We start from the raw sequence: 25,285 nt of genomic DNA, 5'->3' as shown, positions 1-25,285 counted from the left end.
TGATTAGCTGGTTCAGGTGTGTTTAATTGGGGATGGAAATAAAATATGCAGGACACTGGCTCTCCAGGACTGAGTTTGGACACCCCTGACTTAAGGGGTAGTAATCTCCAACAGAGTAAATCTTTTTTTCTGGGTAAACTATTTTACGGTGATTTTTTAACACACGATAAATAACAAACACATAACTGCATGTGTATCTACTGAACAGTATACGTTCAAAAAGGTGGCAACACTAAAGCTCCAAAAACGCCAATTTATTAAATTAAAAAGCCTTTTAATAAACCAGGCAAAACATAGGAAGTCTACGAGACGGACTACAGTACCTGCTACAGCCAAGCAACAAATAGTTCTCTGTAGAGCAAAGGGTACTTTAGCCGAAAATACAAACAAGCAAAACAAATAAAGGTAATAACTAGATAATCTGGGTAGGGAATTTATGGCAAGGGCGAGAGCACATTAAACTCAAAAATCAAGTGACGACAAAAAAGGGTAGAATAAATAAGCTAATACAGTTGAACAAGTTTAACACAAATGAACCCCAAACAGAAACACTGGGGAAAATGGCGACATCATGTGGAGAAAAAACAAACAAATAACAGCTCAGAATATGACAGAACTAGCCCTTTAATATATTATTATAATGTATGTATAATGGCTCCTGAAAAAATTTACAATCTGCTTATTTATCATGTTATCAATATATATATATATATATATATATATATATATATATATATATATATATATATATATATATATATATATATATATATATATATATATATCTGTGTGTGTGTGTGTGTGTCTATATATATACATACACACACACACACATTTGATAAATATTCATAAAAGTTCAACAAGTATTCTTGTTGCATTAAAATTCATTGGTACATGCATAACTGGATATGTTGTATATATTTATTTAATTATCAGCAAATTTAACATTAAGTTTGACAAAAATAAAAATAACTAAATATTACAGTTTTTCTACCATTTCAATATTGGTATTACATTTGGCAATTGAAGAGTGGATGAATGGATTAAAAAATAATATAACTCAACACTGTAAAAGTGTCAATTAACATTTGATATATTTTGTGATTCAAAGGTCTTTATCATTTATTTACAGTTGTAAATTTTATTATGGGACAATGTTCTGTGCTCTGTTGACTTTTGATGTTTCTTCTGAGAATAAAACTCTACAGTATTTAAAATGTGACGTCTAAAGTAACAAGTATGTTTGAAGCTCTTTTAGCAAATAGAATAATATGAACGTTTAATCATCAGACAGACAATAAATAAAATCATATCATTTTGATAGCAAAAAATCTCTTTATTATTATTTTTTTTTACTTTTTTATGGATGCGAAAATGTATGAAAACGTGCAGAAAGATACACATGATGATAAAAGCGCAGATCACTCAGAGCGTATTTCCATGAACTCCTTACGCTTGAAGGCACAGATGAAGCTTTTCTTGACACTGCAAGTGGCGTCATTCCACTTGCCAATTTCTAAAGGACAGTAAAATGTTTTTATTTTCTGAATTGTGCTTTACTCCATTCTCACTGCCTCAGTGTCACAATACTAAACCTTCAGCTAAACATTTATACAATATTAAAATGATAATAATCTAATAACATGTTAGTTTTTATTTCTTCTCACCTCTCCAGTTCATCTCCACACATTCCTCAGTGTAAGTGTACATATGATTGGGCTCGCCAGGAACCCATTGATTAAAATTCCAGAAGGATCCATCGAGCCAGAAGAACTCACCAGACTGAGAAAAGCCAAACAGCAAATGTGTTTAGTTACTAAGATGAAGAACATGCTATTTACACTTTTATTTACACTTCTGTCTTGTTGCATACCTGAAATAATTCATAGGCCCCGAGCCAGATGCGCAGGCTTTTTGGGTTAAATTTTTTCACAATGCAGAGCAAGTTACTGTTATCCTGTGAATTATGCACTGACACCAGATGTGCCCTAGGGGCTTTGGTCCTGCAACTGAACTGGAATTAAAACATATAGAATTTTTAATGACTACACTGATATAAAAAAATGATTAATTGGATTTTTACTTTTTTTTTTACAATAAGCGGTTGCCCACAATTTATATGGACTGAATTCAAACAAATAAATCAAGGTGAACATTACTAAATTTAATTTGTTTACATTCAGCCCATATAAATTGTTTGCAACTCCTTACCTTAAAAAATTGTAAATCCAATTAATTATTCTTTATTTCAGTGTACAGAATATTTTTATTTATTTTATTAATAATCTGGAGACTAATAAGAGAGTGTAGTGCTACTTTACAGCATATACCTCAGCTTCAGTGAAGTTTAGGCGACTGGAGAAGTATTTGACACAGCGTTGACCCACTCTGAACCAATCAGAGAATCCAGGCACATCACATGCTTTCGGCATTGAGCACTTCTCGGTGGCATTCACACCTCCAGCATGAAAACCTAAAGACAGAAGTAAAACCACTACTTTACTTTGAACTTTTAGAATATACAGAATCTGGGTTGTTTTCTGTTATAAATATTTGCTGTTTCGAATATTTCTTGAATGCTGTTGAGAGAAAAATATTTCAGCACATTTAAAATGTAATTATTATAATAATTTGTTTCTTTTAAGTAATTACTTTCGTCTCTGCTATGATGACGTGCATATTATTTTATTATTTATTACGCAAGATTCTAGTGTTCAGATTAAAGTGCAACTTTAAGGCTTAACTAGGTTAATTAAGTTAATTAGTCATGTTATTGGAGCACAGTGCAATCGAGACTAAAAATGTTAAGGAGGATTTTTCCAGCTAAACTGAAAGAAATATTTCTTAAGAAGAAAAATTTTATATACTCAAAAAATGATTTCACTGCTTGTTCAACCTACTTATTTAAAATGAGTTTAAAAACACAACTTTTCTTTGGGACAACTTAATTTTTTTATGTTCAATCCACTTACATTTTACAGTTAACGTAATCAAATTGTGTTGGAACAACATGAACGAACTGCATAGAATCCTGTATTTTAGGAAATACTTTGAAACCTTTGGAAATCTAATTAAAAACTCACAGTAGGGCTAATAATTTTGACTTTTGGGTTAACCAGCTGTCCCTTTTAGTTGGTTAGTTTGTTTTAAACAGGACAAAAAATGAAGCACCCGAAGGAAACCCACGCCAACATGAACATGCAAACTCCACACAGAAACACCAACTAACACAGCCGGGACTCGAACCAGTGACCTTCTTGCTGTGAGGCGACACTAACGACTGAGCTACTGTGCCCAAGGTGTAATTTTTACAGCTGAATTTATTGAGTATTAACTTTGAACTGCATAACTTCAAATCTCATCTGTGCTTTTATAATAAGCCATCTTGCACTACTTCTCCCCAGTTGAGTAAATCTGTTCTGTAGTTTCGTATTAAACAGAAAGAAATTTCATCACAAATGTAATGGATTATCAATAAAACGTTACCTCTCTCCATTTTGAAGAAGTTGCCACTTCCAAAAAGAAGAACCAGCAGAACGCCAATAGATCCTGCTTTCCACTGGAGACAAACACACACATAATATTAAACCGTTTTAACATGCTCATTATTATTATAGTTTTTGTCTTCAAGAACTCAAAATATTGCGGTGTCAATATTGGGTATTAAAAGATGTTCACTCACCATTGTTCTTGCTCTTCAGTCTTCCTCCTGTGCATACAAAAACTCTCACATCTATATCACCTTGTTTTATACCATAAGATTAATGTTCACAACTCCTCCTCTGGTCTCATTTACCCTTCATCAAACAGGAAACAGGGTACAGGGTATTACTGCAAAGAGTGACTGAGCTATAAAACCAATCTTATGTTGCAGATATATTTTTAGTAATAGTCAAAAATACATTGAATGATTTAAAATTATTTTTCTATTTTTGCCAAAAAATATTAAAATATTAAGTAAAGATCATGTTTCATTCACATTCATTTTCCACATCGATTTATAACTCTAGTATAACTAGTAAAACTCTAGTATGCACTGCATTGTCCTTCAGGGATAAATAAATATCTGTAAAAGCAACAGATGATGTCCTGATAAAAATGTTCTTGCCACTCTTCTCATTACACTGTAAAACGCAATAGGGTATATGCAGAAGCACTTTTAATTTTGCAGTAACCTGGGTCAAGTGTTTCCAGTGAACTGTATGCAGTGACAAAATTAAGGTCTGTTTTTTTTAAAAATCAACTATCTCAACTTCCTGATTGATATACAATATAAAGAGGGTCTCAGAATGCACAAGAAGCACTGCAATAAATAAAAATTTTCCCCACCATGTCTTTAAAATATGAGCATTTATCTGACCCCAGTATTTTCAATGGCGTTTTTGTGCTCGCCTGCTGATCCTGATTTTATGTTTGAACAACTAAATAAATGCTTAAGTCTATTTAACTGATTGTATTTTAGTTACATTACAACATTGATGCTATAAAAGGAGGCGTATAAAACTGCAAAAAAGTCACAATGACCGTTCACTGGAAGTGTCGGCATGGGAAGAAACAGTAGTTGTGCATATACCCTATTCCTGTATTACACGGCTGTCTTGAATACTAGATTCTGATTGGTCAGTCATGACATTCTAGGTAGGTTTTTCTGAAATAAAAACTGCTGTATAACTCTGGTTCACTTGGGAACTTTGAATCACCTTGACTGCAAGTTAGTGTACAGTATATACTCCATCAGCTGCTTTTGTTTCTGTCAGCTTTGCATTTATTTAAAGAATTAGCCCTTGTATATTCTTCAAATTTACTAGCCTTTCCTTATGTTCGTGGCTGATTTTGACCCATTGACTTCTATTATAATGGCAATTTTTGATAGCAAAGAAATAAAAAAGACATATAGTCATGTATTATTGATTGTTGGTGGTTTTCCAGTTAGTGGTAGTAAAGAGTTTTTGAACATTTACAAAAGAGAAAGTTGTGGCAAAATTAAGAATCAAAACCACATCAGAGTGGATGAAAACATCCCCCATAGCACACACGGGTTAATAAACTATTACGGCTGAGAACAATAGTATGTTTTGTGGTAAGTAGCCATGTAATAAGCAAAATAATGTACATCCAGGATGGTTGTTGTCGCAGAATAATGCTCTTCAGTTTTAAACAACAGTGCTTTGCACTGTGCTGCCGATAAGCCTGTTGATTTGGCCTGAATCTCTTAGGTGTAGGCCTACTTTATTTCAAACAGATGTAATGATACGAGTAATGTGTTTTAACCAAATACACATTAACCTCCACCTTGGAAAGATGCAGGCTGTCAAACATACATGCAGAAATTGCTGTTAGCAAATCTCCCTTGCCAATTAAAAGTGTGTTTAATGAGGGATATCAGAGAAGTACAGAAAATAGCCTCAGGCTTCTAAATCCAGCTGTTTTTTGATGTAAAAACGTTCACGTCTTTAACTTTATAAGTGGATCTCAAAGAACAGTACAAGATAAACCAATATGACTCCTTTAAACAACTTAATGAACATAAATAACAACACAGTATCTAGTTTTTATAGCTTACTATCCAATATGCACATCAGAAATGTTGAGCTTAATTCCACACATGCATAGCTATTACTCAAACATATTAAAGTTAATATTTTTTTATTTTGCATTTTAAGCACTTAACTGTGAAAAGGTAGTGACAGCTTTTGTTTGGAAAAAAATCAGTCCATCAATCAAGTTTAACACGTTGATAGAAAATTATGATAGTTACAAAATGAATCTAGCTGAGAAGCTGTTAGAACTGTCTCCTAACTCCAGAGTCCAGACAGACATTTTAAAGAAAACACATTGTAACTGGCTGGTAAATAACAAGCTTATTAAAAAGCATATTACTGAACAACACTAAATAAAGCCTCATTGTGACTTATCTGAAGAGTAAAGGGGCTTGAATGCTTTCTGAATACATTGTACACAAGGCTCTTTCACTACCCCTTCTTTTTCTCTCACATTTTTTTTTCTCTCACATGTCTTTTACACCTCAGTTTCAGTTATTAATCACACATTAATCCAACACTCTTTTTCAAACACGTTGCCTTCACTGCAATCAACAAGATTTTTTCTACCATAGCAACATTCCTTTTAAGATACTTAAATGTTTATGGGTGCAATAAAGTTTAGGTTAAAACAGAAAGAAACATTTTAAGACCATGTTTAGTTCTACAGAATAAGATTAATGTAACGTGACAAATGTGACTGAAACATTGAGAATGAAAAAATGAAAAAATGTTGAATAAAAAATCAACAAAGAGGCCAGTCTAAACAAAACTTGGCTGATTAATTTGAGGCTTTTAATTGTAGACTTAATTTTAATAACATAATTACATACAATATAAAAAAACAAAGCCCAATAGCATAGAGGTTAATTTGATTGATTAGCCAACAACATAATCAAATATCTCGTGCAGATGATTGAACACATTATACAGTATTTAGCTGTCTGGAGCAGATTTTGGTTGCTGTTTCCTTAACATTTTGATTAGTATCTCTTTACTGAACCTATCTTAACGCTTTTATTTTTTTATAACTGTCATGATGTGCAATGTGCTGCTGATAAGGTCAACTTCTGTATGGCATGGAGTTTTGGTTTGGTAGTCACTATAACAAGTTTGAACCAGTGGAGCTAAAGTGAATCACACTGTTCATATTGAACTGAATCATCATTGCACTAACTAGAACACAACCTTAAAATCCTGAAGTCAAGTCATTGGCAAAGTAATTCCTCTTGATCTCAGTTTGCGTACATCTTTGTCCTCTGAACTTTGAAGTTACAAAAAATGAAAGATTGTTTGCTGGAGGATAAATATGTAATTGTGTTTTCTTGGAAAACGATGACAGTCTTGGCTTATCTCAATGTATAAAAGTGATTACCTCTTGCCTTGCTTTAGAAATAATTAGCTATTTAAAAAAACTTAGATTTTAGCTCCAACTTGCATCAACACACCTGCACGGATGTTTCTAGAAGGCCTAGTAAAAGCTTGATTACCTGGTGTGTCTGATTAGGGTTGGAGATTTGCTTTGCAGGACACCGGCCCTCCAGGACCGAGTTTGGGCACCCCTGGTCTAGAATGTATTATATTTATATATTTATGTATTATATATATATATATATTAATAGCTATTTATTTATTTTTCTTAACTTTTTTCTTTATTATATTCTTTTCTTATATTATATATAAAAATATGCACAACAGTTCTGTCTGGTTCTCGAATATGATTGGCTGGTAGTCGTGCGATATCCTGCAATAACAGCAGTCCTACAGCCAGTTTTCACTTTTGTGAGTGACAGCAGATCAATAAATTTGCCACAGTTTGACAAATATTGCAGCTGTTGGCAGGGCCGGATTAACCAATGGGCCTTATGGGCACAGGTCCAGGGGCCCGTGCGCACTAGGGGCCCCTGCGAGGGGGGAGAAAAAAAAGACAATTTCGGAGTGTCTTTTTAGGCTAATTGCAAATAGCGCATCTACACAGCAAAATATGGGGACCCAAAACAACTCTATGGGTGTTAATTTCAACACTTTGAAAGTGTCTCATGGGGTCCACTCAAAACAAAGTTAAATCAACACTTTCAAAAGGGTTGGCACATTGACACCGAAGTAAGGGTTAATTTTAACTCTGGCCAGAGTTAAAAAATGTAACTATATTTAACACCGCCTGGTGTAATATATTGTTATTTTATTCAACTCTCTTGAGTGTAAATATGGTAAAAAGGTCAAATAGACTGTAAATTACAAAAGAAAAAATATTTTATTTGAAAACATTCACCACTTCAACAATTCATTCAGTTTTTAAAATGCAACAATGTCAAATATGCTTTAAATGTTTTATTAGTACAGACAGTATCAACAAAATATGTATGACCAGTGCTCAAAAAGGCTGTTTCAGTCCTTTGGTCCAAACTTGATGTGTTATCAGAGCAATTTGAAAGTTCAATATAGCGTCACTCATAGTTTACTTCTGAACTTACATTTTAAACAACTTGGCTTGCAAATCTTTCACTTCTGGTGTTTCCTTGGTCCTCCATATCAAACAGAGCAGTTTAAATGAAGGTATAAATGCTGTAAACTTGTGTGAAAACAAACTGGAGCTAGGAAATCTCATCAAGCATGTCCTGTGAATGAAGTGCTTCCCAGCCACAGGATGACCTTTTTATCCATGAAGATGTAGTAGCTGCTGATCGCTCGTCTGGTGGTTCCTGATGCACGGATATACTGTAGGGTGATGCTCATCTAAGAACTCTTCAAGACTCCAGCATGACTAAGAAAAATGTTTGAAAACAAATTGCAATCAAATTCTATGATATATTTAAAAGAACATTTAAAGTAAATAAAACATTCAAGAAATCTAAACTCACCTTTTGAAAATCTTCATGATGATCCACAACTTGACTCTCCCAGCTGGTTGATGTGACAGGATATGGAAAAGTAGAAAAAACACATCACTGTTGGATCTCCAAAAACAATTAGGTTAACCACTATGACTAGAACTAGAAAAACAGGCAGCTGTCTGTCCACAATCCTGAATTTAACACAACACTTGGAGCAAAATTTAGAGGAGCTTAAAATCTTTTATATCATTTAGTGATGCTGACCTCCCCAAAATATTGGCCACAGTGTAAAAAATATTCATAAACTTCGTAAACAACAGTTTTCTGTAAGCGTGTGCGTGCGTGCGTGTGTGTGCGTTCGTGTTTCTTTACCAGATTCAACTTGTTAGGCCCTTTCAGGTCCAGTATTGAGGCCACCTTTACTGGAGTCTAGCAGATGTTTCAGGTCCAAATATAACCTAAAATATTAGGATAAGCAGAAGTGGAAAAGTGCAAAGTAAAGAGCAAAACATTATTTAAGTAACAGTTCACCCACAATACAAAACTTATCACCTTCATGTCATTCATTATTCTTTAATGCTCTGATACCCTCTCAGCTTATTGTGAAACAAATACAGAACTTTATCAAACATACCTTCATTATTATCACCACATATGACCAAGAAGGTGTGCTTGGTCATTTCACCAACTCTGGAAATACACCATTCGTCTCTAATCAGCCACCGTCACAGGGTCTTGTGTTATTGTATAGAGAACTGTGGCTGTTAAAAAAAAACAACAAAAAATTAGTATCCACACATATGCATAACCTTCAGATAAAAAAAGAGAGATGAACATCACAAAGTATGCCTCACACTTTTTCAGATATCTTTTGATTCAGATGTTGATTATTGATAATAAATCTACAAATCAAACCTGTATCATCATTAGGCTGCTCAAATATGAATCAGTTGATTAATTTTACAGACAGGTGGCTGTTTACAACGCACTAAATTGTCTTTAATAAAAAGGAAATGTTGTGCACAGTACATGCTAAGTTTAGCCTATAGTTTTAAGCACAATATCATGCGGGAGAAAAAGCTTGACTAAGATGTTCCTGACTACAGAAATAGCCTAACTTACTAACGTCAGACATCCCGAGTTGGGAAAAGTCATTTTCGGGGGATACAGAGTTGATTTGCGGGAGGTAGCGGGAGAGATGAGTACCTAAAGAACAATGGGATGAGTTGCGCGCGACGTACCTAAAGAGCGGTGGGGGTGACTTGCGCGCGACGTACCTGAAGAGCTGGGAGGGATGCGGTGGAGAGGGGTGTGCAAAGTGTTTAATGACCGGGCGGGAGACGCGCGATTTCCGGGAGATTATCATTCATTTGCGGGCATCTACTTGGGCATCTGGGAGTCTCTGTGCATTTGCGGAATAACGTTATTGTTAGTCCCACAACTTCCGGGAGACTTCTGTAACCTTAAAAGTCTGAGAAAGTGCAAACGCGGTCATTTAAAGACATTAATGTTAACATTCCGACTTTAATGGTTGTAAACGCTTATAATTCAAGCGTACGTTATCACGCGAGTCTATGGACTAACGGTAATATGGACGGCCACGAATGAACCAGTTTAAAAGGGCCGCGGTGTTTAAACCAACCAAATTAACGTACACGAATAACAAACAATCATATGTTTTAGTCAGGAAGCCTTTTACAAGTAAGCATGTTCATTTACTCACCAGATATGTTTTAGAAACTCTCCAGAGCTCATGGAAACCGTCCTGTGTTGCCGTTAGCATCCGGGCAGAGTAGGCTAGGCTGCTCCGGGGATTCCCTCGCTAGATTGCTTCGAATTAAAGGAGAAGTGTCGATTTTATTTTACAGATGGGTAACAACGCACAAAATGGCATTAAGCGTGACAGAAATGTGTTGAACATGTACATTTGATGTTTTTATGCACTATGTATGCGTGAGCATATATAAAAACATTCTTGAAAAGAAGTCAATAGTAATGCAGTTAAGCTAGATACACAAACAACCATGAATGAACCGCAGAAGATTAAAATTGTCACTCCATTCTAAAGTTATTAACTTAACAATATGTTTACAACTGTATTTCCTTAGAGAAAGTCAGTAAAATACCAACATTTAGGTAGTTTGACTCACCAGTTGCTGTTCTAAACCTCAGATGGAAAATGGCGTCTGGAAAATTCTTCAGTGACTGGGGCTGCATGAATTCCCGGATGTTGGAAATAACACCACCAAGTGTAGAAAAGATAACTCCTTGATTTCGCACTGAATAAAATCCATTCTAACTCTTATTATATTCATTTATCAAAATCTAACTCTTTAACGTCAACACTTTACTCTGAAATGCTTCAACACCGAGAATTTAACTCAGATGAATTTGCTGTGTAGTTGGACAAAGCTATTCAGGGTTTACGCCCATCGATGCCTGATTGATAGAGACAAGATGAGTAAAGAGCAGTGAAATGATTCAGCCGCGGTGGCGCACCTTGTTAGGCACACGGCATCATCTTTTGACGCGATTAATCATAACATCGGTTCGAATCCACCATCAGTTGAACTCGTGCTACTTTTTTTTTCTCCCCATTACATATCAGATTGGAAATATATTTATATTTAACAGGAAAGAAACATTTTTAAAAATAATGCAAATGTGATATAAAGTCACAAGTGTCTCGTGGGTATTTAATAAAGTTTAGCCTTATTATAGGCGCCTGCCGCGCCTCCCTCTCTTCAAAAACTATATTGCTCAGACAACTGTATTTCCTCTGAGCAAAAAAATCGCGATCACATATTAATATTATTATTCTATTTAAATTGCCTTTCTTTCTTTAACTAAACAGAATGCTGTAATTGGTCAAGTGCGGAAACGTCAGTTTTGTAATAACCCGCACTAAACTGAGCGGACTTTAGTGTAACGTTATATCTGTCATAGATCAAAAAGTGGACAAGTGGATTTAGCAAACGCGAGAGAAAGAGGAGAGGAGGCATCTTTATTGAGGCATTTTCCATACACACTCTCTTTAAACAGACCCGTGATCAGGAGAATGAGGGTACAGAAGAAGACGGTATGGTAACTTTAAATGATGAGTAGCTAGCTATAACCAGGCGGAGGAGGCTAACGGCAGCGCAGCGCGGACTGGATTCATCGTGTGAGAGACAGACAGAAAAGGAGAGAGGGAGGGAGAGAGAGAGAAAGGCCCAGAAGAGGAGAGAGACGGGAGAGAAGAGGTGTGTGTGATTTCGGATACTTTTAGGTTTATAATCAAGTCTTCATCACGAAAAGAGTAGAGAAAATACAGGGAGAGGAGGAGAGAGACAGTAAATCAGTGTTTGTATTATGAAAGACTCAGATTCATAGAACTCAGATTCATAGAACTGGATTGGAGAAGCACTGTGCGTTAAATGCCATGGCAATAATATGCTTTATAAGTTTGTAAAAGCAATACACTAAAATACCCTTAAAAATAATAATAAATAAATAAATAAATATATATATATATATATATATATATATATATATATATATATATATATATATATATATATGTGTGTGTGTGTGTGTGTGTGTGTGTAGTTTTATTAGTATTTTTATTTAATGCTTTGAAAAATAATTTAAATCTTTGCAGACTATAAATACATATGTACTATATATCATTTATTTAAATATGTGGGCAACAAATTATAGATTCATTTTATTTAAAAATTATTATATTATTCTTATTTTTTAAATTCAACTATAGGGGTGCGGCCAGGTAGGGGGCCTTACAAGATAATGTGCCCAGGGGCCCCTGAGTTCTTAATCCGGGCCTGGCTGTTGGACAACATTATTTACTTTTGAGGCTTTTTAGTTGAGAATGTAGTTGTTTAGATTCCAACTGTGCAGTTTATTTATATTTTTAATAACTTGTTTTGTCATAATTTTAGACACAACTCAAGAGAATCAATCAAATACTAGCTGTAAAGGCTTTTTAAGCAACGGTTTCTGCTCTTTTAATTTTAAAGCTGCAGATGTAGATGAATGGCGGAAGAAAGTAGTTCCTCATACAAACGTGTTTTTAAGACTGTCTGTGTTTGATTGTATTTTTTTATTGACATTATTATTCCTCGTATATATAAAACAATGTTTAAAAGTAAAAACTTTTTTTTTTTTAAACAACTATAACATAAACAGTATTCTGTGGAACTGAATGTATCTAATGAGCTCAACTTGCTCACACTGACTAACCTTGATACCTGATATTTGATTATTCAGGTTTCTTTGTGGAAAAAAAACACTTGTTTTTAAACATGAAATTAAATATTCTCTGACCTGCAGTCCACATTTTTATTTTGTACACAGTCTCTGATTATAAACTGATCTCAGGGAAATGACATTGCTTCAAAGATACAGTACATTATAGCACTTTTGGGTCTGATGAAATAAAATAAAAAATAGAGACTAGTATGCACCAATTCAATTTAGAGTAAATTTGATGGGTTTGTAAAATAGTCCAATAATAACCTCTCTTGCGCTCTCTAGTGGCTAATATGAAAAACGTAATAAAGTCATTATTAAGAGGTATTAAAATAAAAAAATGTTCAAATATTTTTACATGTTTTAAGACAGTAGTTGAAAAACTGTTGTCTATACCATAAACCACCAAGAGAAATCCATTTATTCACATCAGAAATGACAAGTACATGTGTTTTTATTGCCCTGAGCCTCTCAATGACCTGCATCAATATTTACAAGCATATTGAAATTTAGTAGTACAAACAGAAGTATAAAAGAAATCTAAAATCACGTAATTAAGATTTCATCCGCAAACAAAATCAATCATTTACTCACACTTTACTTTTTGTCTGTCCAGTTGAACACAAAAAGCTCAATTGAATAATGTTGGAAAGCTGTAGCTAGTGACTACCATAGCAGTCCCATTTACTATGGATATTAATGCTTGATTACCAGCTTGATTCTTCAAAATATTTTCTTTCGTGTTCAACAGAAAATTCATAGATTAGTAACCGCTTGAGGGGTAGTAATTTGTGAGTAAATCTTATTTGTGGGTAAACTATTTTTATTTTAGAGTTTGATAAAAAAAAAAAAAAACTGTTAAACATACAACACATAAAACACATCTGCATGTGTATCTATTGAACAGTGACATAATTATTAAACTGCTGTTGTGTAAAGGCCATGCAAACACTATAAGCATACATCACATAATTTAAGTATGTACTTAATGCTATTATTTACAAAATAAAGTACTATTTTAGATATTTGATTAGTCATATAGTATATTTTGACTGAGTTTAATTTTAACAATTAGCATTTGGGACATGGTTATAATTAAAATATTTTTCATGGTTAAGGAAAATGTAGGAAATGTAGTCGTTTAACGTTAGTTGAGGTGCGAATTATACATATACGATCGGAAGGGTCAACCTTTTCGGTAATGTTTGGGAATTTAGTGAATCAAATTTATGTATTTATTTACATTATACCTAATTTATTGATAAAAACGTCTTTAGGTTTGCAGTGTTTAGGCGAATATTTCGAGTATTCTGCCCCACAGTAAATTAACGTTAGCCCCTGATAAACTATTTTAGAAGTTACTGAAGGTCATATTATACAAACTATGCATCTAATTTGACATTACTTTAAGGCTGTATGTAGAAACAAACTCCTATTTTTCGAGAAAACAGTCTTTTAAACACTTACGATGTCTATCGGTGGGCCACATCTGCAGTTTCAGACTGTATTTTCCCCGAATATTTTCCCCGCAAAACTGATTTGGCGCGATTATGCATTCACAATGGTATGAACCGTTATAGGGGTGTTCAAATGTGTTTTATTTGATCTATTATTTTAATAATCAATTTTAATTATATAAAATACAGATCAGACGGAAATAATTTTCAGTATTAAAGGGCTGATCCTGCATACATCTTGTTTTGACGTCCTTCAGGGGGATCAAGCGTTAATTAGGAGGAGGATTACCCCCCTGTAATTCGCATTTCGCACCCTGCGTTTAGTCTGTTTTGTGTGTAAAGTTTAAGGGTTAGTTCAAAATAATGCTAAATCATTAATGACAATGACAAAGATTATTAAGTGCGATGACTTGATGAAGAAATGATAATGTTACAAATCGACTCATTTCAATCCTGTGATTAGCATTATTAGCTGTAACGTTCGATGGAAAAGGCGCCGGAGTCGTTGGAGAACTTCTCGTCGGTTTTGATGGACTGCTGGCTGTGGTCTCTGGTCCTGTACAGTGAACCAGAGCTTTGAATATTTGAATCTGACACCTAAAAACAGAGCAAGAGAGACACGGTGAGGCAAAGTTTGTTATCACAATAACTGGATTCATATAAACGAATGTCAATAAAACATTTTAAAGCAAACCTCTTCAAATTTCTTGGCCTTATATTGGTCTGCTCCTTTCAAGAAGTTCAGCAAAATGATATCGCAAAGCACTGTACCCTAAAATAAGAAACAAACATGGAGGAAAAAATGTGTTCACTCGGGGTCCACATGCTTGATATTTAATTTGGCAATATTTCTAAGACTGTGCATTAATAATGTTTTGTGGCAAATTCATTTCAGCATTAAACTACTATATTTGGTCATAGTTTACAATAAGGTTTAATTAGTTGATGTAACCTTAATGTAACTAATAATGACTTGTACAGCACTCAATAATCATAGTTCAACATTTACTAATGCAGTAATAAAAAACAAATTCTTGCATCCTAACATTAGTTAATGCTCTGACTCTGAGAGTAGGGCTGCAAAATTTATCGTTTTAATATCGATATCGCAATTTGCGCATTCACAATAGTCACATTAATGAGTCTGAATTATAGTTGAGCAAGAACTACAGAATTGTATTTAATAACTGTATTTATACAGAATTTATATGATTTATGCAAATAAATATTACTTAGATTTTGTTGTCCTGTTTATAGGCCAAATATTTACATTTCAAAGCGAAAACAAAATTATTTCAGTTACCCCACTGGCAGATAATTTAGCTTGTTTTAAGGAAAGACTCTTAGTTTTGACTTATTTCTTCTGATTGTGAAAACAAAACATTTTTTACTTTTGAGACCAATTCTTTTATTTCTAATCAAAATATAATCAAAATTGTATTTATTCATACTTTCCCCCCATGTCCTGTGCTCAATAATTAAATATGAAATGAAGACAAAACTGATGTCCTGAAAACTATATTCCAATAAAAAGCTTAATATGTTCTAGAAAATATGTGTGCAGAAAAAATGTGTGTTTCTCTTAAATTCCATAAAGTGTCTCTATTATTTAAGTTTATTATGTCTACGCTGATCGATTTTTCCTGATAATCTGGGGCCAGACAGGCGGTTTGCTCAATTTCCACTCACTGTAGTTCATATTTCACAGGCTTTAGCTTTATCTAACATAAATGAAGCAACTAAAGGAGTGGAAAAATTCAATTCAAAGTTATAAAGCCTTTAATAAAGTCAAATGACCACATAAGTGCCTTCAAGGACTATTTTGTTTCATTTAACTAACATATCATGCTTATTTGTTTTATTCTAAGTTTTGTGCTTTAGTAATTGCCTGGACAGACTCTGAGTGAAAGTGTCTGTCACACACACACACACACACACATATAAAACGCGCTATATAACCTGTTAAACAATTTTGTAATCAATTTAAACAAGTATGTGATTTGTTACTTTGCACATCACATTGTATAATATATACAATGATACAATATTAAACCCAAATGCTTTATATTTCAGAAATAAATATGATTTACACCAAAATATCTGCCTGCTTTATTAAATCCATAAGACCAAAAACACCTAATGAAGTGGGAATAACAAAACGTAAAAATATTTGTTATTTGAAGCAGTCTATACTATAGCAAACCTAAAATGATGACGCTTCTGTGGTTGAAAATGCAGGTAGTATTTTTACTTCTGTCAGAAATATTTAGCTAAGATGGCAATATGTTGCTAACCATGGGTGCACAAACACATTATTAATTTAAGGTATTTACACCCATATCTAATTGTAACTCATAAAATGTTGTGGTAAGTGGCTATCGAAAAGACCTGATATTTGCAATATTCATGATATGATTTATTTAATTATTTTTTATTTAATTTTTTTATTATTTTAATTAATTCACTAGTATAACTATTGAGTATAATCTATTTAGCTTTTTTTTTTATTTCAGAATGCAAGAAAGTGCCACTGATGGACATCAAACTCCAGGTGAGTTTTCTTGCACGTCAGTGTTTGACGCATCTTTATTGTTATTAAGTATGACATTCTGGCAACTGAGATCTTACAGTGTGACATAGGAGTCTTTTTCACGCAGTTTGACATGCTAAAATTGTTAAAAATTGCACAGTGAGAGCCTGGTTTTAGGCAAAATACACCCCTCTAACCATTAGTTTGCTGCCAGTGAAAGATGAGATGAACCTCCAACTTAAAATTTAGTTTAATTTGGAAACGTATCATCATGCTGAAATGAAAGTCTGGGTTTGTGGGCTTCACAATGTACAAGCACGGAATATTAAAACACTTACCACACCAACAGAGGTGAAAGCAGCCACCATGTTGATTAGAGTTGGGATCATGTCAAATTTTCCTGCCTTCAACGAGAAAATGTTTAAGCAACTACCAAAAAAATGTAGCACAAGTACAAGCTTCTTTTAAACTACACAAAAACACTCACATCTCCATTGACCAGCACATCAAATCTGATGGCGTAGGCTTTCAGCAGAGTGCGATACTCAGTTCCGTTCTCCATTTTAAAATACTTAGCGTACCTGATTTTAAAGATTTAGACACAATAGCAGATATGGTTTAAATTCAGATTATCCAACCTAAAGCTTTAATTAAATTAGTGTCTTTTTAAATGCCTTTTAATATTTAATACTACAGTATGTGTCCATTATAAAACTTTGTACAGTTTTACACTCTAGAAATTAGCTTGGACTGTGTATGTGGACTCAGATTGTATATTGAAGAGGTCTAAAGAGAAAAATAGCACCAAAATGAACAAAAATGCCCTTCAAATTCAGGAAAAGGAAGGAAAAATGCTTATGAACAATTAAAATAACAGTTATGGCTGCCATTTATATGAATGAAGGAACAAACAAATGAACAAACAAACAAGCAGATGAACGAACAAACAAATTAATGAGCAAATGAAGGACTGAATAAATGAACTAATGAACAAATGAATGAATGAATGGATGAACAATTTAACTAATGAATTAACAAATGAACAGGCAAACGAATAAACAAACAAATTAACACACAAACAAATGAACGAATAAATGAGTGAATTAATGGACGAAAGATTAGGTAAGTGAACAAAGAAACAAATGAATTAATGAACTAATGAATGAATGGATAAATCAACTAATAAATGGATGAACAAATGAATGAATGAATGGACGAACAAATGAATGAATGAATGAATGGACAAATCAGCTAATGAATGAATGAATGGATGAACAAATGAATGAATGAACAAATCAACTAATGAATGGATAAACAAATGAACTAATGAATTAACAAATGGTGAAAATGAATGAATTGATAAACAAATGAATGAATGGAGAAATCAAGTAATAAATGGATGAACAAATGCAAGAATGAAAGGACAAACAAATGAACTAATGAATTAATGAACAAATTAATGAATGGACAAATCAACTAATGAATGAATGAATGGATGAACAAATGAATAAATGAATGAACGAATGAATGAATAGATGAGCAAATGAACTAATGAATTAACAAATGGTGAAAATGAATATACAGTACTAATGAATTATGAACAAATTAATTAACGAACGGACAAATTAATTAACTAATGGATGAATTAACAAATTAATGGATAAATGGACAAACAAATGGACTAATGAATGAATGAATGGACAAATCAACTAATAAATGGATGTACAAGTTCACTAATGAATTAACGAATGAAGGTAACAGATGAACTGACGAATTAATAAACAAATGAATTAATGAATAGACAAATGAACAAACAGACAAATGAATGAATGAACAAATGAATGAATTTGAATCAGCATCATTAGTAACCTGCTAAAAGCTACTTTTAGGGTAAATTTAAAATATAAAGAGAAGATTACAGAACCTGAAGTTGTATCCTGGAGAAACGGTGGTCTTCTCTGACATGGCGTCAAGACGGGTGAAGGAATAGGCAGGCTTACACTCATCATCTGCCTTGTCTAAATCACACACCCAGGCTATTTTTATTCCTATCACTCCCCCCTGAGAGAAAGACAGAGATAACACACAAATCCAATTTGACTTTGCACTTAAGGAGAAATATAGATGATGCCTATTTTATAGATACTTTTTTTTTACTCTATATAAGTGTTTGATATATATGAAGCCTCTATGTATAATGTTTTATAAGGGTATAGTTAAAGTGATAGCTTACCCAAAAAAGACATTTCTGTCATCATTTACCCATTCTCCTAGTTTGTTTGAGTTTCTTTCTTCTGCTGAACACAAAGGAAGATATTCTGAAGAATGTTGGAAAGGAGCAGCCATTGACTTCCATAGCATTTTTGTTCTTATTGTTTGTTGTTTTCTGACATTCTTCAGAATACCTTGCTTTGTCTTCAACAGAAGAAAGAAATGTATAAAAGTTTAGAAGCACTTGAGTGTGAGTAAATGATAAGGACCATTTTATTTCTGAGTAAACTACCCCTTTAATGCATTATAATGCATGCATAATGGTTTCTGAAAAAGTTTATAATATGTTTATTTATTGTATTAAAAACATATCATTTGACAAATAATCATAACAGTCAAACAAATATACTTGATGCATTATAGTTCATTAGTGCATGCATAACTGTATTTATTTCATTTTCAGCATAATAAAGTAAGCAATGAGTTGCACAAAAATACAAATAATTAAATATTACACCGTTTTTCTACAATTCAATATAGGTATTACATTTAGCAAACAATTCTAAAGTAGATGGATAAAATTATGCTTAGTTTAATTACTACTGCTGCTAAGCTTATGCGTGAAATTATACAATTTAAAGTTGTTTATAATAACAGAATCACTTTTATTGCCAAGTGTGCTTCAAACACACAAGGAATTTGTTTTGGCTACAGAAGCTTCAAGTGTACATAAAGTGACAAGTGACAACACAAAATAAATATGAAAAAAAGACCATAAACATTAAACAGAGATGCAGTTAGTCAAGAAATCTGGATGTTGAATTGTACAGCTTTGTTATAAATATACAGGTTATACGGTGCTGTGTACAAATGCGAATGGAGAAAGTATTGCATTGTACACTGTAAAAAATAAATCCGTAAAATTTACGGTAAAAAAAAACGGCAGCTGTGGTTGCCAGTACTTTACCGTTAAAAACACGGTACAAACCGTAAAAGTAATTTCTCCTTTTTACGTTAAACTACTGTATTTTATTCATTTATAGAGGTAATATGTCTGTATGATCATCATCTACACATCTTTTGTTACACAGTTAGACACGTTAGCACACCCACATGCAGGTGGTGATGTGGAAGTTACATAATGAGCCAAAGCTCATCACAATCAACTTTTCCCACAAGCAGAAAAGATCAGCATATAGAAGGTGCTCAGTGTCATTCACACAGCTACTAAACACCAGTGTGGTAACACGCATAAAATTAAAGTCATGAAATAAACATTTTTTATCAACAATAGATGTAACATAAATCTCTAATGTACGTAACTGATGGGAAAACAACTAAAAAGATCCATAATAATGTCAACAAAATGCATAAAAAGTTATGTGCCATGCAGGGAATTCTGGGAAAGTAAATTTACGGCTATTCGCTGTATATATTAAGGAAACATACCGTTAACCAGGTTACGGATTTGTACTGTAGCATTTTTACAGTTTTTAACCGTTGTAATCACGGCCATTTTTTACAGGATATAAGGTGCTGTGTAAAGGTGCTCTGGTGTGCCTTTGTACACAGTGGTGCTGAGATCTTATGATCTCAATTTACTCACCGTACCCAGATTATGCCTTAAAAAGGTGATCAAGCATTTGCAGTTGCTGGTTCTAAACTCTGGAACACTCTACCAATTCACATTAGACTTTCCCCCTCCATGTCTGTGTTTAAATCAGTTTTAAAAACCTATCTATTTTCTCTTGCTTTTAATACTCCTTGGTCACTGTTTTATTGCTTTTATTTGTTAAATGATTCTTTTATATGCAACTTTCTTTGTCTTTACTCCTATCTACAGCGCTTTGGTCAACTTTGGTTGTTTTTATATGTGCATTATAATTAAATATTGTTTTGTGTATTGTATAAACATTTAAGAAAATATGCCTATGTACGCTATGAAAATCCTAATAAAGCAATATAAATACGTTTCATTGAAGATTTTACCAACAAGTTTTATTTTGTATAGAGCAGCCATTTCAAAAAATTATTTCCAGTAATAGAAAAAAAATACACTACACTGTAAAAAAAAATCTGTTAATTAACAGTTTCTGTATTTTCTGATTCACAAGTGTTTTCTGTTTATTTACGATAGTGAATTGCATTATGGGATGTTGACTTTTGATGTTGAAAATTCAACTCTACAGTTTAACGAAGTTACTTTTATTGATATTTTAGTAGTTTGATAAAAAATATAATGTATAAGAAATAATATAGAAATAGAGAATAGAGAAATAAGTCTGTAATATAACAGAAAATGTACTGGCAGTTAATTACAAGGCTTTTGTGCTGTAATATACAACACCAACCAAGACAATATAGCACTTTAAACTATTAAAAATGTTAATAAAAGTCACCTTTTTAAACTTTTTAAGGTTAAAAGTTGTTCAAAGATGTTATAATGCAACTCAAAAAAATAAATAAATAAGGGAAAAATAAAAACATGAATGAAAAACTATGATATATGAAAATGTATTTTTATAAATATGATTGATAAAAAATGATACTTAAAAGCAATTTCACACCCAGGTGAATACTATTCATTATGCTTCCAGCATGCACCTTTCATACATATGTGAAGATATAAACAATCAAAGGAAGAAAGCAATGGAGAAAACTGTAAAAAAAACTCACTTTTGTAGCAAGAGTGGTAAAGTTTTGCTGGGCGAATCGGATCACATCCCCCACTTTGAATATCGGGCAATACATGTTCCTCTCAAAGTCAAAATTACATCCCTTTATGTATGAACTGTTGATGTTGGCCAAAAAGTTTCCCCTGAAAGGAAAAAAGTAAACCCATCAATGACAAACAGATGTTAATCTGAAATAATAATGAAACAAACACTTATAAAGGATTTATGAATGATAATTTGGCATTACTTGGTGAAGTTAAAACGTGGGAAGCGAATGCTGTTCTTGATAAATATGGTGAAGTTCTCCACCTCCATCATGGGGTTTCTGAGCAAGGAAGAAGAAACGATCCTTTCAGACATGCATTCACACATCGTTTCATTTATTCATTTGTATGCAGACTTACGGCTGGACTTCGTCAATCTCTGCAGGGCACCATCCTTTGATCTCACAAGTTTTGTGAGTTGTATTAAAGTGCACACACCGCCCCGTCAGCAACCCTTAAAACAGAAACAAAACATATATAGACCTTACTTATAAATTCGTATATATTATATCTTCATTCGATCCACAATTATACGCTCAAACTTACCATTACTAGATGGTTTTGTCATCAGCTGCTTACATCTAATGTCATTCTCACATTTGAATTTCAACTCGCTCTATAAAGCAACACACACACGAAAACACACATCAGTTTAACACTGCAGTGGCATATACAGTTGAAGCCAGAATTACTAACCTGAATTATTAGCCCCACTGTTTATTTTTCCCCCCAATTTCTGTTTTACGGAGAGAAGATTTTTTTAACACATTTCTAATCATAATAGTTTTAATAACTCAATTCTAATAACTGTTTTATTTTATCTTTGTCATGATGACAGAAAATATATTTTACTAGACATTTAAAGTGACATTTAAATGCTTAACTAGGTTTATTAGGTTTACTTGGCAGGTTAGGGTAATTAGGCTAGTCATTGTATAACAATGGTTTGTTCTGTAGACTATCGAGAAAAAAAATAGCTCAAAGGGGCTTGTAATTTTGTCCTTAAAATGGTGTTTAAAAAATTAAAAACTGCTTTTATCCTAGCCAAAATAAAACAAATAAGACTTTCTCCAGAAGAAAAAATATTATCAGACATACTTTGAACATTTTTGCTCTGTTAAACATAATTTGGGAAATAAAAAAAAGAAGAAAAAATTTAAAAGGGGGGCTAATAATTCTGACTTCAACTGTGTCTTTACACACAGGCTGCTCAGAGGTGGCATGCATGCATTTACAAAGCTTAATATTGTGATAGGCTGAGGTACAAATGTAGAATGGAAAATTAAGTCATATAAGAACAAAACTGCAAAATAAAGTGAAAATAAAAATAAATAAATTTACAAAGGGTAAAAATAACTAAAATAACCACCCAAACAACTAAATCCGGCTTTGCTTTTATAGACTAACCATCCAGTTCATAAAAAGTAGTCCTACCTCTAACAGGATCATGTGCTTTTTCAAATACCAGGCTATAAATCACAGGTACCTTTTGGGGAATTTGACAACGTAATCTAGATTTTATATGATCAATTACTCTCACTCACCTCTGGACAGTTTCCCTGAACTTGGTTTTCTGTGGTGATGAGTTTAGTGATGACGCAGAACACCGACGCCCCCTGGCGGATACATACATTTAACACATACATATTTAATTGCGTAGAAAAAGACAAAATTACCATTACGAATGATTAACCAAATGAATAAATGGATTAGCAAATAAATAATCCCCAAAGAAAGATTTAATTAGATTACAATAACTTTTAGCAACAATTCTAACTCAAAATATAGCACACTCTAACAGCATGTTGTGTATATAACATACAGACCTAGGACATACATTCAGAAATTGTTTGTAAACGTATTCTGCTAAATACTAAAATATTTACATGAGTAGGTGTGACATTCATATGTAAAAAAAATCCCCAAAGGAAGATTTTATTAGATTTAACTAACTTTTGGTGCCAATTTTGCCTCAAAATATAGGACACTCTACTATAGCATGTTGCGTATATAACTTAAGGGCCTAGTATACAAATTCAGAAATTGTTTGGAAACATGTATTCTGCTAAATACTGTAGATATTAACTTGAGTATGTGTGACAGAGTAACAACCATATCTAAAAAAATAATAACCAAAGAAAGATTTTATTAAATATATTTATCATTTGGCAACAATTTTGCCTCAAAATATAGCACACTCTTACTACAGCAATGCTGCGTACACATATATAGGCCTACGCACTTTAAGACATTGTTTGGAAACATTTATTCTGCTAAATACTGTAGATATTTACTTGAGTGGGTGTGACAGAATAATAACCATTAAAAAAATTATAAGATTTTATTAGATTTATTATTTTTTTTGCAACAATTTTGCCTCAAAATAAAGCACCTTACCCACAGCAATGTTGCGTGCACATATATACACACTTTAAGAAATTGTTTGGAAACATGTATTCTGCTAAAAACTGTACATTTACTTGAGTACATGTGACAGAATAATAACCATATGTTAAAAATAATCCCCAAAGAAAGATTTTATTAGATTTTTTTATCTTTTGCCAACAATTTCTGCCTCAAATTATAGCACACTCCAACTACAGCAATATTGCGTACACATACTATATAGGCCCATGCACTTTAAGAAATTGTTTGGAAACGTTTTCTGCTAAAAACTATATTTACTTGAGTAGGTGTGACATAATCTGCCACATCCATGATGCGGTTGTTGTACTCCCCAAAGCCTTTGACTTTAGTCATGACTGAAGACTCGATGGCCGTGTCTCTCACTTGATATGCTTTCTCATACAAAAACACCCAGCTGAGAGAGGAGGGGTAAAGGGTGGACATAGAGAGCGAAAGAGACAGAAGGACAAAAATACAATAAACTATTTTAATAGAAATACAAAGCAATTAAACACATTAAGTTTTTTACTTTCTTTAATTTACATTGCTCATAAATAAAACAAACGTATGAAAGTAGGCTATACGGTTTTCATACATTTTTTACTAAAACAAAGATGATTTTTACTCTCATCAAACTATTTTAAAACATTTTTTTTAATCCATTAATTATGTCATCAGAGAAAGACACACAGTACTGTCCAACAACGGATTTTAATGCAATGCAGTTAAATGTATTTTTCTAAGATATAAAAACACCTCAACACTTAAAAAAATCAGTGTTTTAAGAAAAAAAAATGTTTTTTTTTTTTTTTAAAGAACCATTTTTTTGTTTGTTTTTACCTATTTTAATAATCTAAAAACTGTTCTGTTGTGAAATATAAACGTCCTATGGTTATTAAAAGTTTCTTAATGGAACCACTGATTGCAATCAAAACACTTTTATTTTAAAAGTGTTAAATCTGTAAAATTCCACTGTAAAAAAACAAAACAAAAACGGTCTCACCCGATGAAGTATGTGATGATGAGGAGTTGCACGACCCGGTTGATGATGCCGATGGTCCAGCTCTTTACCACCACAGACTTGGTAGTCTCATATGTAAAGAAATCTGTTATACAGGTCCACATTTTTCCAGAGCACTGCTGCATTCACAAAAATGACACTCCAAGTGTATCAATATATTTGTGTGATTTTGCAATTAAGAATATAATCAATGCTGGTGGCGAATCCGTCTAGTTGCTTTATCCTGCTTTTTGTAGATAAAAGTCCAAAACCTCTTCAATAATCCTCCGTGTTTGTTTGCCTATTAAAATGTCACTAAATCTCAAGACCTGATGTTTCA

General features: G+C 33.0%; 2 protein-coding genes and 1 long non-coding RNA gene across 6 annotated transcripts; 1 reads left to right on the top strand and 2 right to left on the bottom strand.

Annotated features, from left to right (window-relative positions):
* Positions 1-901: 901 nt before the first annotated feature.
* si:dkey-9i23.4 lies at positions 902-14,200 on the bottom strand. 3 transcript variants are annotated; one of them, XM_073948546.1, is made up of 7 exons: positions 14,090-14,200; positions 3,683-3,797; positions 3,487-3,559; positions 2,331-2,473; positions 1,874-2,014; positions 1,668-1,782; positions 902-1,516 (listed from the first exon to the last, which is right to left on the bottom strand). In XM_073948546.1, exons 2-7 carry the CDS (start codon positions 3,683-3,685, stop codon positions 1,422-1,424), a joined length of 570 nt encoding a protein of 189 aa, XP_073804647.1. In that variant the 5' UTR covers positions 3,686-3,797; positions 14,090-14,200; the 3' UTR covers positions 902-1,421. The 3 variants fall into 3 exon arrangements, with proteins under 3 accessions (XP_073804647.1, XP_073804655.1, NP_001139080.1); XM_073948554.1 differs by having other exon boundaries at positions 913-1,516; positions 3,683-3,831; positions 14,090-14,161; NM_001145608.1 differs by lacking the exon at positions 14,090-14,200 and having other exon boundaries at positions 1,322-1,516; positions 3,683-3,719.
* Positions 13,028-25,262, bottom strand: p2rx3b (purinergic receptor P2X, ligand-gated ion channel, 3b). The gene is made up of 12 exons (NM_198986.3): positions 24,949-25,262; positions 24,225-24,360; positions 23,084-23,155; positions 22,086-22,155; positions 21,900-21,993; positions 21,743-21,820; positions 21,497-21,638; positions 18,534-18,670; positions 17,097-17,190; positions 16,948-17,013; positions 14,774-14,851; positions 13,028-14,676 (listed from the first exon to the last, which is right to left on the bottom strand). Exons 1-12 carry the CDS (start codon positions 25,089-25,091, stop codon positions 14,548-14,550), a joined length of 1,239 nt encoding a protein of 412 aa, NP_945337.3. The 5' UTR covers positions 25,092-25,262; the 3' UTR covers positions 13,028-14,547.
* On the top strand, positions 14,159-22,857 carry LOC141386191 (uncharacterized). Of its 2 annotated transcripts, none has more exons than XR_012407678.1 (3): positions 14,159-14,701; positions 16,593-16,630; positions 21,894-22,857. It is a non-coding gene; the product is annotated as an uncharacterized lncRNA (long non-coding RNA). The 2 variants fall into 2 exon arrangements; XR_012407679.1 differs by lacking the exon at positions 21,894-22,857 and adding an exon at positions 20,346-21,272.
* Positions 25,263-25,285: the final 23 nt, after the last annotated feature.

The sequence above is a fragment of the Danio rerio genome, chromosome 1 (genome assembly GCF_049306965.1).
Source record: "Danio rerio strain Tuebingen ecotype United States chromosome 1, GRCz12tu, whole genome shotgun sequence".
NCBI classification, from domain to species: Eukaryota; Metazoa; Chordata; class Actinopteri; order Cypriniformes; family Danionidae; genus Danio; species Danio rerio.
This window is presented reverse-complemented; position numbering and strand designations above follow the sequence as displayed.